Raw genomic sequence first — 19,451 nt, forward strand, 5'->3', positions numbered from 1 at the left:
TGAGGCACAACAAAGATCTAATACATAGCATAAATTCAAAATCCAGAGTGAATTGAAACCCAATTTAATTGAAAAACATAACATAACAAGTCATTGTAAATCCAAAATCCTTTGTTCTAAAACAAAAACAGGATTACACCAAAACTTAATTTGTCACCCATATTAACTTTATCACTTCTGTTCTTCTCTAATCTCCCTTTCTCCTGAAAGAACAACCCTCGGTGAGTCTAGCACGCCCACCAGTTGGCTGGCACAAGACCGTCTGGCAGTTACCGCAAACCACAACAGTCTGCGAGTGGCTGAACACCGTTGTTCTGCACACATATAGAGAGAAAGAGACTGAGAAGCGATCCTAGTTATATTTGTACGACAGAAACTAATATGAAAGATGTTATTGAGGGTCAAATCGGAACTGAACCAAACTCAGGTCCTTACCTCAAAGATTCAGTTCGTGTTCATATACTTTCTACTTTCCGTAGGCGACTACTATCTTGGCTTAACAGAAGAATTCATATATAATCTCTTCAGACGTCAACTAACTGGTTCATCAAACACTACCTAACTCAGGTCCTTCCTCAAAGATTCAGGTCGTGTTCATATACTTTCTACTTTCCGTAAGCAACTATCTTGGTTAATTATATAATCTCTCTACAGACGTCAACTAACTGGTTCATCAAACACTACCAACTCTGTTTGGAGAAGTTCGTTTCCTTTTATACAAAAAGCATTTTAATTATTCTTTGGTTGTATAAATTAGAATGATTTTTCGGATAAATTTCAAGGATGAGTTCTCCTAACTTGTTTTCCAGCTTCAAATACTACTTATTATGGGATATTAATGAATTCATCAACTTTACTTATCATCAACCATTCTTCAACTCTACTTTTTTCCAAGCTTTAATCACCAAATACTATATTTCAACTTCAAATATACTTCTTTTTTCTAAATTCTAAAATATCACTAAATTGATCAACTTTACTTTCCATTAACCATATCTTAACTTCAACTATACTACTTTTTCTAAGTTTGAAAATATTACCAAGTTGATCAACTTCAATTTTCAAATATCATTCTTCAATCTCAAACACTACAACGTTCCAAATATCACTAAATTCATCGACTTTACTTCTCCATTAACCATATCTCAACTTCAAATATTCTACTTTTTCTAAGTTCTAAAATATCACTAAGTTGATCAACTTTAATTTTCAAATACTACCATTTTTCAATCTCAAATACTACTACGTTCCAAATATCACTAAATTCATCAACTTTACTTCTCCATTAACCATATCTCAACTTCAAATATCAGTACTTGGTTCTAAATATCACTAAATTCAAGTCAAAAGCACCAAACTAAGATAAATGAACAAAAAGAAAAACTTACATGTTGAAGCAACCCTGGCACTTCACATCCTAAACAACACAGCAAAACAAATCACAGATTAGTTTCAAAAACTATATACATAAATTTAAACCACAAATACATGAATTCAAAAGAATATACAAATACATTGACAAACTTTTTCCTTTACCATGAAGAAAGAGTTAGGAGATTGAACCAAACGCTTGAGCTTGTGCTTTCTCTTCTCATGCTCAGCTGGTGGGTTCAACAAGTCAACATCATTTGGAAGAACCTTACAAATCCAATTTTTAAACACATTAATACATATAACATTAAACAAAATTCAAATCTCCATAGCTAAAAAATCTCCAGTTTTTCACATATAACGTTATAACAAAACACATTAGAACAAAATCCAAATCTCTACAGCTAAAAAATCCACTATTTCAGCTCGAACTTTAACAGATTACATTTATACAGAACATAAGAACAAGTTCCAAATCGCCATAGCTAAAAGCTCACTGATTTTGCTCTAACTTTTAACAGATTGCGTTAATAGAATAAGAACAAAACTCGAATCGCCATAACTAAAAACTCGCCATTTTTTCGCCAATTTTTAACAGTTACTAAATTAATACCAAAAAAAAAAACATTTGAACGGAATTCGAATCTCCATAGCTAAAAACTCACCATTTTCGCGAGGTTAACAGGAAATTCCGGCCGGCAGCGAGGGAGGAAGAGCGTCGGAGGCAGCTGAGATGAAGACGCTGGAAGCGGTATGGTTTTTCTAGGGTTTTTTCGCGAAGTTTATAAAGGGAATTAGGAGTGTTATGAACCGTTGGATTTAGTAGAAGTATTTCAATCTTGGCCGTTCATTAAGGTCTATGAGATTCAGTAGGGATCCGAGGGTAGGATTGTCCATTCACAAAATTCTTCCCTTTAATGTTTATCTACTTTCTTTTGTTATTTTTTTTTATTAACTCAAGAATAATTTATAAAAAAAAAAATCAAAAAATTCTAGGGAAAAAAAAATTGATTTAAATTTATATTTGTTTAATTGTTTTTAAAATTTTTACATTAGATGTAGATTAGATTAGAAAAATCAAGTGCAACAAATTCAACTAAAAATATTTGATAAAAGAAAATTATCTTTGAACTTCTCTTATAAGATATCGTATTAACTTAAATATTGTTAGAGAAAGAATAATTAAACTTGAAAACGCATTAGAAGGATGGGTAGGATTTTGTATTGATCCGTTCGGTTTTGAAGTTTATCGATTTGATTTATCAGTTAGCGATTTGTAGAGATGTTAAATTGCTATCGAATCATTAAGATATTGACTTATCGGTTATTGAATGTTATGGGTTCAACCGTTAAGATTTGACACAAAAAAACATTAAAAATCACTTAGAAATAAGATGACAAGTCAAATAAACCATGCACATGAGTTCACAAGTTACACCTTGCTCAAAAGCAAAGATTTTTACACTATAGAATAACCAAGTGTTGAGAAAATCAAAAAGTAAAGTAGAAAACTGAACTCCAAGTCAAAGACTTTATATACAAAATAATATAATTATAATTATTTAATTTACTATTGAGTTATCGATTAATTTGTTTAGGAAAAAACTCAAATTGTTAAGAACTTAAACTAATAACCTGATACTATAAATTAATAACTTTTTTTCTGTTTGATTTTGAACATCCTAAGTCCTAAGAGAGGCAACACTTGATGAGAGTTTTCCCTTTGTTTTCTATTAACACTAGATAATATAATCACGATTCGCGCAATAATTCATACTTCATTAAAATTATGAGTATCATTTTTTAATATCTAAATACTATTTTTTGGTATTGTCACATATATTAAGAGCATGAAAAATTGTAAAATTCTTACTTTTTAACTTATATATATTTTCAATTATAACATTTATTCTTTGATATAATTAACTTGTTAATATTGAATGACTTTTTATAGATTAGTTAGTTATCACTTTTTATTGTTTGGTTATATTGTTTGTGAACTTTTTTGGTCTAACTAAATAAGACTTAATATGAATAAAATATTAAAAATATAATCAAATATATGTCAAATAAAAAAAGTATTTTTTAACTTACTAAAAAATTATATAATATAAATTTAGATAAAATAAAATATTTATCAAAACAACACAACATGATATGTTGTTAAATAATATTGAGTATCGATCACTTCGTTTCATTTTATTTATTATGAACTTTCAGTTTATGCATGCTACTTCCATAATTAAATTAATAAGAGTATTAATATTTAATTTTTAATTAACTGATATTTGATTTAATCGATATTAATATTATAATATTTGCGTGACATTCACGAAATTAAAGAAAAAAGTAGCAAAAAGAGAACATGATATTTTGTTTTACATTGATCACTTTTGTTTTAGATGAAATTATTTAAATTCATATTAATTACATTTATAATAAACTGCAGAAACAACATCAATAGTTTTTCTTTGTCATAAACAAATCTAAAATTGAAAATAATATAATAATAATAATAATAATAATAATTTATCAAAAAACAGAGAAGATATTACAATAAAGAGACAACGAATCTAGTTTGTATGACTTATTACCGAAAGTAATACTACTTTCAAAAAATATAATGTGTAAATTATTCAAGAAACTATTACATATTTACAAATAAAAATTTAATTTAAATTTAATCTTATTAAATTATCAATTTAACTATTAACCAATACCATAAAATAAAAAGCCAATCTAATAAAAGTTTCTTTAATATTTTATGGATTATATATTTTAAGTATTAGTGTTACTTTCGTTAATAGGCAACAAAAAGATCTAAAATCTCTAAATTATATAAAATAGACCATTTATATTTTTCATTATATTTTTGAATAAAAAATACATATATTGTTATGTTAAGAGATTATAAATACCTTCAAGAGTTAACTAGTTAAATTTTTAGTGACGTGACAAGTCATATGAGACTAATCCTTTTATCCAAGTGTTGTCAACTTGGATTCACTACAAAAGAATTAGACCGTTAGCTGCTGTCAAAATTGCCACAAAATTCTAAAATATTGCCACTTAAGGTTATGAATGATTTTAAGTGGCAATTAAGGCTGCAACTACCATTCTCTGGTATAATATATTTTTTCATCAAAAAAATATTTTTCATTTGCAACCTAATTTTCTAAATAAATAACATGCACTATCAATATTGAAACATCCAATATTATCACAAAAATCATCAAAAAACATCTTCAATTCAAATCTTCTACTACATCAATGCATCATTGTACATTTTATCTCTTTACATACGATATGAAAATAACACATATAATATCTTCAAACTCCCTCTTGATCGATATCATTATGTAATTTTTAAAAAATAATGAAGAAAAAAAATATAAAATTAAAATTTAATGTTAAAAACCAGTTGAATCTTTTAGTTACGATATTATGGTCTTTTGTGGCGACTTTGTGTCACCACTATATGTCTAGTTGACAATATTGAAATATTAGTCTCACGTGACTTGTCAAGTCACTAAAAATTTGAGGTTAACTCTTGAGGATATTTCTGATCTAAGATAACGGCGGAGCATTTTAGATACCAAAATATAATAAAGCATATAAATAATTTATTTCGTATAGTTTACGAACAATTTTGATCATTTTCGATTTATTATATTTAAAAGGCTATTAGTTTATTTTTTCCCATACTTACAACCATCCAAAGAGAGTGTCACTTAAAAACTACACATTTTTCCCCTTCTTTGAGCCTTTATCTTCTCCACAGAGAGCAAATTTACAACCGCCATCGCAAAATTTCGAGGAAATTTCAGGTCGAGTATGAAGAAGAGTACGGTGTCGCCGACGACTGTACTATTCGTTGTTGCCGCAATACTAATTTCTTACTACTCCGATGTCTCGTCGGCAAAATCAGATTCAGACCCAACGCCGGCCCCATGGCCTCATCAATTCCACTCGATACTGTTCGTCAATTTCAGCGGATCTCTAAGCCTAATCGATCTCTGGTACGATTGGACCAATGGCCGCAATTTCAACATCATACAAGACCAGCTAGGTAAGTCGGGGCGGAGACGGATTTAGAATTTTAAGTTTTATCGTTACAATTTTTTAGGGCTTGTTTGGGTTGAAGAAAAGTTAGGTTGGTATTTTTATCATTTTATCTCGGAATAATTAATCTCGATATTACTATTCATTTTTTTTGTATTCTCTCTGTCCGATATTATTTGTCATATTTCTATTTTTAGAGTCAAATTATAAAATCTTTGACTAACATTTTAAGATGTATTTTTCTGCAAAAAAATTTGCAATTTATAGTATTTTTCATATAGTTTTAGAATATATAATTTTTTTGTTTAAAATATCGAATTAATGAGATCTAATTTAACTTTAAAAATTAGTCAAATTGACTTTCGAAAAGCGTAACATGACAAATAATTTCGGACGGAGGAAATATTAATTACTAATATTTTTATAACTTATCTCGTAATTAATCATTAAGAAAAAGGATAAGACATTATTACATTTTTTGTTTCGTGACTATTTATGCTTGTTCATCATACCAAACGAGCCTAAGTATTTAAATTTATGTGATATAATTTGATTTAGATATAAAATTTAAGGAAAAAAACATATTTTGGAAAATTTGTAGTCTAAAATATTTTTTGATAATTTATGTGATTGTAAATTATTTTATTAAAATTGTTAGAAAAAATTAATTATTTTATTAAGAGTAAAAGTAATTTTGAAGTTAAATTGTTTTCACTTATAGAAATTTGACATTTTTCAAGGGACGGACTAAAAAAAAAATTTGTGTCACATAAATTGATATAGACAAAGTAGTATTGAACGTGTTACATCTTTATATTTATTATCATATAAAATATATTTATTATTATAGTGGAATTTAATGTATGTATTTATATGTTTGCGCCAATAGTACTGGGTTTAGATGAATCTGATATGAAAGACTACGTCTCATTTGTCTATGGATTTGACATAATTCAATAGCTTAAAGTTAAATTTTATGTCTATGTCTCTCTCCATCTCGTTACTTTTTGCTTATCGAGAGTCAATATTGAACCTTCGAAGATCATTATGATATCTTAATTAAAATCTGGATATTCAGTAGCTACATAGAAAGTATTATAAGTTGTAATATTTCTATATATCACATATATTGGTACAAAGAGAGTATTATGTATGGATAATTTGTCAAGATGCTTTTATAGGATCCTCGAAATTAATTCAAAATTCTAGCTTCGCTTTTGTAGGTGAGCTTCTCTATGATCTCGAATGGAACAATGGCACTGTGTTCCGCTACACTCTAGACGATGGTAAGAAGAAATGCAGTTCAGCGCTGGTTGATGTTGGTATTCTTCGACCAAATTGGCTTGACGGAGCTACTTATCTTGGTCAACAGTTCATCGATGGATTTCACTGTAATGTATGGCAGAAGGTGGATTTCATTTGGTATTATGAAGACATCGTCACAAAGAGACCCGTCCATTGGGTTTTCTATACTGGTACTCTTCATCCCCTCCACCCCTCTTTGTTTAATCTTCCATTTTATGACGTTTGGACATGAATCGTTTGATATTTGAAAAGAATGTAGTATGAAGCTAAGTTGAAAAAGGGCATTTGAGGTTGTATTAGAAGAACACAATCGACGTTTCATAAGTGAAAACTTGAAGAACTCCTAAAAACTATTTTTCAACTTTGATTTCCATATTTCATGTTTGAAGTTGAAATAATGAACAAATTTGATAAACGCTAAATTGAAATAATCGCCAAATAAAGGAGGTGTAGTTGCATCCTTGCTACTCTCTCCGTTTTGGGAAGAGGCTTTGTTGGTGTAGTTACTTGTTTGCTACTCTCTCCGTTCCATTTTGGGCCTTGATTTGGCACAAAGTTTAAGAAAGTGAAGGAGATATTTAAATCTTGTAGTGTTAAACTAAAGACGTGAAAAATATATTAAAATAGCATTTGAATTTATGGTCTTAAGCATGACGTGGGAGATTGAAATTAAAGAGTTACTGCCGATAGAAAGTGGCATACGTTGTGAAACAAACTAAAAAGTAAGAGACATGAATTGAAATAGAGGAATGTTATTTCTTATGAAGCCTTTGGAAGGAGAGGTGTTTGAAGCTTTTCTATCGAGTTATCATGAAGTTCAGCATGTTCAGGGGCTCGAGTAAACGTTAAGACTCATTAAGTTGTTTGTGGTCATCGACAAGTTCAATCACATTACTTGAAAATTCAAGCTTTTCATGATTCTTAGTTCTTCTATTTCCTCCTACTATGCAGTCATTGTTCTATTAGGCTAGATGTATGCAGCTCCTGTTACTGCTTTCACTGAAGTAGACGCTTCCCTTAAAGTAGTCCGTCAACTGAAACTTGTCTTGTTGTGATATTGTTACATTCTTTTCATCCTATCAAGAAGAGACGATAACTGTCCAATTCTTCCCCATCCCCACCAACAAATTAAGGAACGACGAAAGCTGGGGGATAACTTGTTAAATTGCTTGGAATCAAACATTAACTTGCTCCTTTCTTATTGACATACATATTAAAGTAGAACCTCTCTATAATGACGTCATTTGTTTGGATACTGTTTGGCTGCTACAGTGAAATGATGTTATAGTGAACACATAATATAACATAAGATGAAAATTTGTTTTAGCACATCAACATAAAAGGTATTATTATATCCCTTAATTTGTTTGTGCAGCGTATGAGTTCGGTAGTCTTCTCTATCTCTGCTTTAGTTGTTCCTAAGTATCAAAAGTGGCTAAAGTTTAGCTGGTGAATTTGCTATAACTTGTAGTTGGGATTTAGCTGAAAAGCTACTGGGGGCCATTGCTCACAGCTACTGTACAAACGATATTCCTTTTTGTTATTCGAAATGATAACATATTTTTGCACATATATATAGACATCAGCCTTGTTACATCAACCTTGTTCTTGTTACGAGAAGTAAGAACACGAGTTCATGAAATGTTTCTTGTATCTTAACTCAATCAGCTCTAGTATTCGTAACCAAATCCCATAAAGTCATAGCTTCATTCAGCTATAAATGAACTAACAGACCAACGGCATGGATTATTCACTAGGCGTAACCAGACACAATAAGATCTATCTGCATTTGATGGAATTCCTTATTAAAGGCCAATTTGAGTTGAATAAATCTGATCTTTTTACGCTAAACGTAAGATCTAGTCTATGTACATCCTGACATATAAATTTCAACTAGCTTTCTGAAGTTCTTCGTGTATGTACAGCTACCTAACGTGTTCTGGATAGCTGAGTCCTTTTCGATTGATCTCATTGTTTCTATACTCTTTATAGATAATGCTCGTGTTATAGGATTAACAAGTTTAATGTTGCAGGAAGGTCTATTCACGTAATGACTTTCGAAGTGGGAGCAGTTCTCGAGGACATAAAATGGCAAGCCCCTGTATATTGTTTCGACAAAAAACAGGTTCAAGATCACCCTGCATCAGACAACGATATTCTGGAAATTGGCTCGAAAGGTACTTTAAGAGAGTTCATATAGCCGCGCAATTTACGTAAATAGCTCAGCTAGATGTTCTTAGTAATGTAAAAGTATTTGCCTTGTTTTGCTGCCTCTGCATCAGTTTCATCTCCTTATGTATTGAAAAACAGTTGATGCCATCAGTGTTGTGTATTGCAATAACCTATGTTGCTCGAACTGTTCATAAATGGTGATGGGGTATGTCGGATCCTCCAAAAGTAGTACAGTTTTAGAGGATCTTGCATATATGTGACAACATTTTTGGAAAGTTCGAGCAACATAGATAATAACCAGTCATGTATTCGGCGGGAAATAAAGTAAAGGGACAGTTGAAAGAGATTAAAAGAAGTTGCAAGTACAAATATTTTTGATATCCACCCGGGGGTTCACTCGAACCCCCTCGACAAAAAAAGACACGATATATATGGTAAATTTTCTGTATTTCTGTAAATGTATATATTTTGAAATCCCTCAATAACAAATAGAAATAGATGGCTTAGTAGTAAGACCCTTGAATATCAAGCATTTTTTAGCTTTATTTTTTATTTTAAAAACGTGCTAAAAGTGTGGTTTTAGACCCAAAAAAATTCAAGGAACCCATTTCGAAAAACTTATTTACACGTTTATACTTTTATTTTTCGAACCCGTGAACGAAAATCCTGAGTGCACCATTGGTACCACCCATTTGGTTTTAACAGAGGTGTGTTCAGAATTTAAACAAAATGGGTGCACAATTACGAAAAAATACATCTTATATATAAATTTGATTAGTTTGATTTGACTTTTAGGTTGTTAATATGAACCATTAAATTATAAAAATTATAGGTCCAAAATATAATACTACTAGTTTTAAATTTTAATATACACATTTGATTTAATCATATAAAATTTGTACAATCCTAAATTTGTAAAGAATTTTCAATATTACACACTTGTAAATTATGAAAGATTAAAGATAAAATAACAAAATATTAGTTGAAGCGCCAAAAGTATGATCGATAACCATTTAGAGAGCTGTTACTCAAAAAGACAAGATAGATATAAAATTTAGATTTTTATCCTCACTTGGAGAAGTGTACCAATCATCATCGAATTATTATATGATACATTGAACGTGAGTTCATACATATATATATTTAAATACTTTAAAAAAAATAACACTGTTATATATGCTCTAGACAGATGTATGGATTTACGGGAATCCACGACACTCTCTCTAAATATGCCTTTCGGTTTTAATGTCTAATAAATGATGCGTTCGAATCACCATTCTATTTATGTTAAAAAGTTTTTTTAATTTTATTAGCGTGCAATCAAATGTAAATTTAAAATTGTAAAAATAATGAATCAAACCGAGTAAATTTAAACTATAATTATCACAATCTTCACAAGTATGTGAAGATCTTTGTGTGACTATGGAGTGAGTCTAAATTGATCTTCAATAGAATTTTGTAAGTAAAGTCCGAAGAAGATTGAATGTACGTAAACGTTGTTCTTACCAATAAAGAAAGAAAAAAAAATCACATTGAGTACTTTGTAATTCTTGAAGGTAAAGAAATCTTCTCCTATGCTATTATTTTTTTATTTAATATTTGATATTTATATTAAAATTTGACTATTTTAAATTTTCACCGCAGAACACATGTCATTATGTTTTCAATTATTATTTTTTCTGTATTATTGTGTAATATAGTGCCTAATTAATTTTGATCTGACATTTCAAATCTTTAATGATTTATGATTCCTTTCTCACTCAGAACCAAACTAAATATTTCCTTCAGCCTACCAGTTTTTATAATATCTCATGATATTATTTTAATAAATATAATATTTAAATATCGTATCGTTTTATATTATTACATAAAATCCTATATACATTAATTATTGAAATAACAAATTTATTAGAAAAGTAAGATAAAAAGTAGAATTATTATGAAAAGATAGAGTAAAAGATAAACATAACTATTATCGTAAATAATAAGTAAAGATAAAATGAAAAGACTTAACAAACAACAAATATTTGATAAAAGAAAAAAGTAAAGAATTTTTTTTAAAGAAAATATTAAAGTAACGACAGAATCACACTAAATAAGTCGTTATGTAAAATGAAATTTTCCTTCGTTACTTAACGATGAACTTAAACGATACTATCTAATATAATTTAATTAATAGTCAAAACAAATATTGGACTTAAACTAATAATACAATACAAATAACAACCATCCAGGCAAAGAATTAGTTAAGATTTGACAATAAATTTTGAATCATATTTTTAAAAATTATATCCATGTATTTATTTAGCCATTAAATTTAATTAGATGTTAAAATTTTGATTTTCAATTTACACTCTCACTCAAAAACTATATTTTTCCAAGTTCAAATACAATTTTAATATTCAAAAGTATTATTTTAACTATGTATAAATTATTTTCTTTTTTAGTTATTTCAAAAAGAATGAAACATTTTTATATTTAGTAACAATTTAATTTTAAAATATTCATTTCACTCTTAATAAAATTATTTACAATCACACAAATATTTATGACTTATTTTAGATTAAAAGTTACAAAAAAATTTTCTTTCTTAAATGTCGTGTCAAGTCTAACCAACTCATATAAATTAACACGGAGAAAATATTTATTAAGAAACGTGAAAATCTGAGAGTGAATAGATAAGGAGAAATTACATAAATCATACTAGTTTAAGAGTTAATTACTTAATTCTCTAATTTACTATATTACGTATCGTCCAAGATTCTGATACCTCCAGATACATAATGTCAAATTTAAATATGTTTTTTTTTCTAGATATATTATATCCAAATAAATTCACATGTATATGAAATGCATAACAAATTTCGCTTGTCTCGAACGGAGAAAAAAGTAAAAATTAAAATATTTTTTTGGAACCCTGAAATAACCCCACAACCGCTACAAGCTCCGCGACAACCTCTGCCCTTCGGATGAGCAATTTGTGCGCACTGAATAACCCTCGATCCCAGTGTGTTAACCACACTAGGCAAATCATATGCGACAGACTCGACTCAAAAGACATTGAGGGGAATTGATCTCGAATCATCTGTATAAATAACCACTCTCCGAACCAATTGAGTCATCCCGAAGGACAAAAATATATATATATTATAAAGTCATAGTTGTAGGGTTTTCCCTAGAAATTATCGACCACATAAAGTTTGTCATTTACCAAAACTCCAAATATTTTGTTATGGCGTTCTAAAGGAATTGGCCCATGGTTTTCATTTTTTTCTCACGTGATCATCATTTTTTAACTCTAGTTTACTACTAGTATACCACTTTGATTTTATAAAAAAAAATAAAAAAATATTACGTGGTAGGTAATGATAGAAAAGATTCATTATAATAAAGAAAATTGTTTTCAAATCCAATCTACATTTATGAGAATCGAAGAATGATTCATGTGTGATTTTTTAATAACGGAATTCAAAATTTTTATTTAGGGATTTGAAAAATAAATTAACGGTGTTAAAATTGATCCATGTGTGTATTTCTAATAATTTGTTTAGTACCTAATAATAAGTATTGTTATGACGAATAAAAATGTCTTTCTAATTTTTTAGAAGTTTCTCACGAGTCAAGTCAGATTTGAAATGGATTATATACGCGGATTAAAATGAACACAATTAATAAAATAAGTGGTTGTCAACCTGCTATGAAACTAAATAAGATTGGACGATTTATGATTTTATCGGTTGATTTTGACATTTCTATCGTAATTTATTAAGTCAACTTTTAATCTTGTAATCAAAGAATTATAAATCTATAAGTAATTTTTTTTTACCTTATATACCGTGTAATATTAACTGAAGTGATTCAGATAAGTACCTTGACAACATTCTAGATCCATCCTAACATTTTCTTACCTTTGAGAATAAGAGTAAAGATAAATATACACATCATATTTTTCAAATTTCATCTGTAAAATTACACCAAATTATATACGCTTCATCATTTTCAAATTTTTATTTTGTAAAATTGCACGAATTTATTATTATTATTTGCAAAAAAGATAATCATGTATTTGGAAGGGCATGATTTCAAGTGACCAACTTGATCAGATAATCAAACTACTTGCAATTTTTTACAGTTAATTTCATGTAATAAATGTGATTTTTTTATTTATAAGTTTATTTTAGAAATATTATATTTTTAATGTTTAAAAATTATTTAGATTTTTTAAAATAAAATACATTCCATGTAATTATTCCTAGCTTGTTTTAGGTTATAAAAAAATCCTTAAAAAATACTCAATTAATTTACAAGAAATTAATGAATTGAATAGCAACTTTTTTATATTTGAAAAAATAACTTGATATATCCCTAAATTTTAAAATTTAAAGTTAATATACCTCTTGATATGAAAGTAACTCGTATATAAACGACTCATAAATACCCTTATCATAACAAAAAGAGCTTACATATACCCTTTCATCTAACGGAGTGAAAAAAACTAGTTTTAGATTTACTTTTTGACTTCAATTCTTTTTCTATAAAATTCATGTAGCGGTAGATATATGATCCTTCTAATAATGTTCAAAGTATATTTTAATCTTTTTTCATGCAAGATTTTTTTTGACTTCTTTGATTATTATTATTCGAGTTTCTTATTTTTTTTCTTTCATTCTTTAGTGTAAAGAAAAATTTTAAAACTATTTTTTGCCGCTATATTATAACTTTAGTTTTTGTATTTGTAAAAATAAAATTAATAAACTGGACATCTATAATAAATTTTACAAGAAAATTAGTGAAACATAATTAAATTTGACCATCAAAATCATAAATTTAAATTACTCAAAAGAAAAAAAGTCAAAAAAAAAATATGTGCGAGGAGAATCAAATATATTCCATATGGATTATATTTTTTTCACTTTTGTTAAAGGAAAAATATTTATTAATTCATTTGTATAACAATAGAAGTATACATGATCAATTTTTATGACGAATGATATACCAGCTTTGAATGACAAAGTTCAACGTATATGAAACACTATTATATTCCCATTATTATTTTTTTAACAAACTGACGTACAAAATTCGGAGTTTCGTATACCAAACTTATATTTTCTACTTAAGACTAGTAAAAAAGTACGTCTATACAAAAGTCAGTGTAGGCTTGATGTAGGGGCGTATACGAGAGGGGGTCATCGAATTCAGGTGAATTCATATTTTTTGAAATTATATATAATAGTGTTATATTTTTTTGAAACTATTTAAATATAGATGAGAGATCTGCCTCAAAATATTATATAATAAATAATAATTGAGTATACCTTTCTAAGTGAAGTTAAAAGAATCTTATATCTATTTTGTTTTATTATTCTTTTTAAAATTGGATAATACATAGTAGTTTGTGTGTGTATATATATATATATATATATATATATATATATACCTTTAATCCTTCAAAATTTTCAAGTTTGTCACATTGGAAATTCCTATTTTTTTGCACTGTAATTATTCTAAAATAATTAAATTAAATGTGTATATTAAAACAATTGGTACTAGATGATATAACATACAATTAATGGTTCAGTCGATCTCAATATCTTCGATGCAAATATATATATATATATATATATATATATATATATACACACACACACATACACACTATTTGAATAGATAAAGATTAATTTTAAACCTATAATGTAAACGAGTTTTAGTAATAAGAACCTAGATATCAAACCAATCAAATTTATATCTCAGATCCATTATTTTTGTAACAGCGCACCAATTATCTTGAAATCTTGAATTATACTACTTCTCCAATGAGTTGATGCGACAAAATAATAATGTAGCTTCACGAAATGCTCATAAAATAGAAACATCAGTTACTAACATTCAAAAAAATTATATAATTGCAACGCAAATAAAAAAAACTATGGCGGTGTCAATTGAAAGCTAAATGACCATTGATAGTAAATTACTTATTTTAACGAATTATTGAGTTACCTAATAAATTAAATATTAAAAACCAATAATCTAGTTTTATAAAACCATTTAAATCCCATTAATCATTTCCTTTGTTTGATTTATTGATTGATTCGACTATTGCACACCCCTACCGGATATGAAATTTTAAAAATTAAAAATAAATATTTTTTTTTTTACCAAAGAATCCTATACTCAACACAAACTCTTGTGCATGTCAGACCAAAAATAAAAAATAAAAAAATAATAATAATAAAGAAACAGCTATGCAATATAGTTACCACTAGACTGGTGGACTGAATCTCTATATAGTTGAGCCAAAAAAAAGAGAGTGAAAGAAAAAGGAAAATCCTCAAAAAGCAAATGGGGTGCGCCTCCACTATGACTATCATTATTCTCTCTTGAAAAAAGAAATTTTCATTAATTTTTCTTTAATTCAGGTACCTCTCTTTCTCTTTTCTGTTTCTTGATTTGTTTTGAATCTCAGATCTTTATGTTAAAGTTTCAATCTTTTGAGAAATTGGAGTTTGTGTGTGTGTGGAAATGGTGGGAATTCGAACCCTCACTAATAAGCTCACTAATAAGGTGAAAGTTCGTATTGTTAATTAGCTGAGTTATTAAGATTCTTATTTAAAAGTTTTGATTTTTTCTTGAATTGCATGTTGTTTGTTTTAGTTATGGAGTTAAGTGATAATAAGATTCACCATTACTCTCTCTCTCTCTCTTTTTGGTTCTTAAATTTGTTTGGAATCTCAGATCTTTATGTTAAAGTTCCAATCTTTTGAGAAATTGGTGTATATTGGGGGGGGGGGGTTGGGGGAATGGAAAAGGGGGGGGGGGGGGAATAGAAGGTGGGAATTTGAACCCACACTAATAAGGTGAAAGTTTGTATTTGTTAATCAACTGAGTTATTAAGATTTTCATTTTAAAAGTTTCAATTTTTTTTTGTATTGCATGTTTTTTTTAGCTATGGAGTTAAGTGCTTGATATGTTTGGAATCTCAGATCTTTATGCTAAAGTTTCAATCTTTTGAGAAGTTGGTGTATGGGGGCTGGGGGGAATGGAAAAAAAGGGGGGGGGGGGATTAGAATGTGGGAATTCGAACCCTCAGTAATAAGGTGAAAGTTCGTATTGTTAATCAACTGAGTTATTAAGATTTTCATTTTAAAAGTTTCAATCTTTTCTTGTATTGCATGTTTTTTTAGCTGTGGAGTTAAGTGCTTGATATGTTTGGAATCTCAGATCTTTATGTTAAAGTTCCAATCTTTTGAAAAATTGGTGTATGGGGGGCTGGGGGAATGGAAAAGGAGAGGGGGGGGGGGGGGATTAGAAGGTGGGAATTCGAACTCTCACTAATAAGGTGAAAGTTCGTATTGTTAATCAACTGAGTTAGTAAGATTTTCATTTTAAAATTTTCAATCTTTTCTTGAATTGCATGTTTTTTTAGCTATGGAGTTAAGTGCTTGATCTGTTTGGAATCTCAGATCTTTATGTTAAAGTTTCAATCTTTTTAAGAATTGGTGTATGGGGGTGGGGGAATGGAAATGGGAAGGTGGAAATTCGAACCTTCACTAATAAGGTGAAAGTTCGTATTGTTAATCAACTGAGTTATTAAGATTCTTATTTTAAAAGTTTTAATCTTTTCTTAATTGCATGGTTTTTTTAGCTATGGAGTTAAGTGATAACAAGATTCACCATTACTCTCTCTCTTATTGTTTGGAATCTCAGATCTTTATGTTAAAGTTTCAATCTTTTTTAAAATTGGTGTATGGGGGTGGGGGTAATGGAAATGGGGAGGGGAATAGAAGGTGGGAATTCGAACTGTCACGAATAAGGTGAAAGTTCGTATCGTTAATCAACTGACTTATTAAGATTGCCATTTTAAAAGTTTTAATCTTTTCTTGAATTGCATGTTTTTTTTAAAAAAGCTATGGAGTTAAGGGATAACAAGATTCACCATTTTACTCTCTCTTTTTTTTTTCTCGATTTGTTTGGAATATCAGATCTTTATGTTAACATTTCAATGTCTTGATAAAAAGAATGTAGGGTTAGGGTTAGGGGTAGGGGTTGGGGTAGGGGAAGGGAATGAGATTACGAGGTGAAAGTTCATATAGTCAACAACTGAAATGTCAAGATTCCCATGTTAAAGTTTCAATCTTTTCTTAAATTGCAGGGATATTTTTCAGCTATGGAGTTAGGTGACAACAAGATTTTGAATGTGGGGTTGCTTTTAGTTGCAACCCTTTTGGTAGCAAAGCTCATATCTGCACTAATTATGCCCAGATCTAAGAAGCGTTTGCCTCCAGTGGTTAAGGCATGGCCTATTGTTGGTGGGTTGATCCGTTTTCTTAAAGGGCCAGTTGTGATGCTTAGACAGGAGTATCCAAAGCTTGGGAGTGTGTTTACTCTGAATTTGTTGAACAAGAACATCACATTCTTCATTGGTCCAGAAGTTTCTGCACATTTTTTCAAAGCCCCAGAAACAGATCTTAGCCAACAAGAGGTTTATCAGTTCAATGTGCCTACCTTTGGACCTGGTGTGGTTTTTGATGTTGATTATACAATTAGGCAGGAACAGTTCAGGTTCTTTACTGAAGCTCTCAGAGTCACTAAGTTGAAGGGCTATGTAGATCAGATGGTTACAGAAGCTGAGGTATACTAAAAAAAATCTGTTATCTTTTCTTGAATTTGATTGATGACATTTAGAGTTTGTTTATTTATTAATGTTTGCTTAAGTTTTAAGTCTTTTATTACAGTGGACTCATGTCTGTGTGCTCTGATTGTGTTTCAAGATAATTTGACCTGTGTTACTGTTATTAAACGAAGAAAATGTTTATATTGGTCGCCTTAGTTGTAAAGATAATGTCCTCAGAGCTTAGAAATCTTATGTTTCTTGGACTCTCCAAAAATGTTGTCCCACCTGAGTCTGGATCCTCTAAAAATCTACTAACTTTGGAGGATCCTTCGAGCATCGGTTGAGTCTTTGAGAAGAGGTGGAAATATTTGTTTAAAGGAACTAGCATTTGCAACACCTTTTGTGTGAATTAACCAAAAGGGGGGCTTCAGTTAATCACGCATGCACTCTAAGTTTCGGTTTGACCATAGATTTTGAAGTTGAAACTTGAAAAATTGAGTTATTAAAGTAGTAATTTTTCAAACTTGAATTTGTGTTTGGACATGCGTTTTGCTTGGAATTTTTAGTCTGGATAATACTTTTAGACCTTGAATAATTGCAATTTGATCGATTGGGTTTGTTTTCTTCCTTTGACAAATGCAGGAATACTTCTCGAAATGGGGTGAGAGTGGTGAAGTAGACCTAAAGTATGAACTGGAGCATCTTATCATATTGACAGCTAGTAGATGTCTGTTGGGAGAAGAGGTCCGCAATAAACTCTTTGACGATGTGTCTGCTCTCTTCCATGACCTGGACAATGGGATGCTCCCTATCAGTGTTATCTTTCCCTACCTTCCAATTCCAGCCCATCGCCGACGTGACAATGCCAGGAAGAAGCTAGCAGAGATCTTTGCAAACATCATAAATTCTCGAAAACGTACAGGCAAGGCAGAGAATGATATGTTACAATGCTTCATTGACTCAAAGTACAAAGATGGACGGCCAACAACAGAGGGTGAGATCACAGGTCTTCTGATTGCTGCTCTTTTCGCTGGGCAGCACACCAGTTCGATCACTTCCACTTGGACAGGGTCATACCTCCTCACCAACAACAAGTACATGTCGGCTGTTGTAGATGAACAGAAGAATCTGATGAAGAAACACGGGAATAAGGTTGATCACGATATCCTTTCCGAGATGGAAGTCCTCTACAGATGCATAAAGGAAGCCCTCAGACTCCATCCTCCACTGATAATGCTTCTGCGTAGTTCACATAGCGAATTCAGTGTTACAACCAGAGAAGGAAAAGAGTATGACATTCCCAAGGGACATATCGTTGCAACCTCACCTGCTTTTGCAAACAGGCTGCCACATATCTTCAAGAATCCAGATACTTACGACCCTGATAGGTTCGGCCCTGGTAGAGAAGAAGATAAGGCTGCAGGAGCATTCTCATATATTTCTTTTGGTGGAGGCAGACATGGTTGTCTTGGAGAACCATTTGCTTATCTGCAGATTAAAGCAATATGGAGTCACTTGCTGAGAAATTTCGAGTTTGAACTGATCTCGCCTTTCCCTGAAATTGACTGGAACGCTATGGTTGTCGGTGTCAAAGGGGAAGTAATGGTGAAGTACAAGCGCCGAAAGCTCTCTGTTGAATAAGCAGATAACATCTGCATGAATGTGGTAGTTTAAGATCATTTATGTTGGTTTGTTAAACCTTATTTCTTGTTTAATGTTGACTTCTATGTTTAATGTTAGTCCTGTTTCTCTTGAAGATTGCAATGACTAAGATTATATTATTAGAGTATGATGTTTTACATTAGTTTGTGTTTTCTTCCATTGGATTTTATCATATTCTCACTAACAATAAGTTAATTCAAACTGTACAGGAAGTTATCTTCTGAAAAGGTTTAAGTTTGCATTATATTCATTATGCAATCTACCATAT

The 19,451-nt window shown here is 30.0% G+C and overlaps 3 protein-coding genes across 4 annotated transcripts; 2 read left to right on the forward strand and 1 right to left on the reverse strand.

Moving 5' to 3' along the window:
* LOC138347782 (small ribosomal subunit protein eS27y) lies at positions 1-2,172 on the reverse strand. Its single transcript, XM_069296117.1, has 4 exons — positions 2,037-2,172; positions 1,537-1,638; positions 1,389-1,417; positions 1-314 (listed from the first exon to the last, which is right to left on the reverse strand). Exons 1-4 carry the CDS (start codon positions 2,037-2,039, stop codon positions 188-190), a joined length of 261 nt encoding a protein of 86 aa, XP_069152218.1. The 5' UTR covers positions 2,040-2,172; the 3' UTR covers positions 1-187.
* A 2,704-nt stretch (positions 2,173-4,876) lies between these two features.
* Positions 4,877-9,262, forward strand: LOC101247054 (uncharacterized protein At4g14100). Its single transcript, XM_004228492.5, has 3 exons — positions 4,877-5,440; positions 6,657-6,908; positions 8,772-9,262. Exons 1-3 carry the CDS (start codon positions 5,206-5,208, stop codon positions 8,936-8,938), a joined length of 654 nt encoding a protein of 217 aa, XP_004228540.2. The 5' UTR covers positions 4,877-5,205; the 3' UTR covers positions 8,939-9,262.
* Positions 9,263-15,194: 5,932 nt separating this feature from the next.
* Positions 15,195-19,325, forward strand: CYP51 (sterol C14-demetylase). Of its 2 annotated transcripts, none has more exon segments than NM_001247608.2 (3): positions 15,195-15,326; positions 17,060-17,539; positions 18,164-19,302. In NM_001247608.2, coding segments are annotated over 2 exon segments (1,464 nt in total). In that variant the 5' UTR covers positions 15,195-15,326; positions 17,060-17,074; the 3' UTR covers positions 19,163-19,302.
* The last annotated feature ends 126 nt before the right edge of the window (positions 19,326-19,451 follow it).

Source organism: Solanum lycopersicum, chromosome 1 (genome assembly GCF_036512215.1).
Source record: "Solanum lycopersicum chromosome 1, SLM_r2.1".
Taxonomy (NCBI): Eukaryota; Viridiplantae; Streptophyta; class Magnoliopsida; order Solanales; family Solanaceae; genus Solanum; species Solanum lycopersicum.

What these genes read in the sequence shown, in the direction of transcription:
- LOC138347782 (XM_069296117.1), bottom strand. An exon ending in CTCCTAACTCTTTCTTCATG is followed by an intron (nt 1,418 to 1,536) that starts GTAAAGGAAAAA and finishes TGTGTTGTTTAG; the next exon opens with GATGTGAAGTGCCAGGGTTG. An exon ending in TGCCAGGGTTGCTTCAACAT is followed by an intron (nt 315 to 1,388) that starts GTAAGTTTTTCT and finishes ATATGTGTGCAG; the next exon opens with AACAACGGTGTTCAGCCACT.
- LOC101247054 (XM_004228492.5), top strand. Translation starts at nt 5,206, where the DNA reads ATGAAGAAGAGTACGGTGTCGCCGACGACTGTACTATTCGTTGTTGCC. An exon ending in CATCATACAAGACCAGCTAG is followed by an intron (nt 5,441 to 6,656) that starts GTAAGTCGGGGC and finishes TCGCTTTTGTAG; the next exon opens with GTGAGCTTCTCTATGATCTC. An exon ending in CCATTGGGTTTTCTATACTG is followed by an intron (nt 6,909 to 8,771) that starts GTACTCTTCATC and finishes TTAATGTTGCAG; the next exon opens with GAAGGTCTATTCACGTAATG.
- CYP51 (XM_069289643.1), top strand. Translation starts at nt 15,430, where the DNA reads ATGGTGGGAATTCGAACCCTCACTAATAAGCTCACTAATAAG. An exon ending in CTAATAAGCTCACTAATAAG is followed by an intron (nt 15,472 to 17,059) that starts GTGAAAGTTCGT and finishes CTTAAATTGCAG; the next exon opens with GGATATTTTTCAGCTATGGA. An exon ending in AGATGGTTACAGAAGCTGAG is followed by an intron (nt 17,540 to 18,163) that starts GTATACTAAAAA and finishes TGACAAATGCAG; the next exon opens with GAATACTTCTCGAAATGGGG.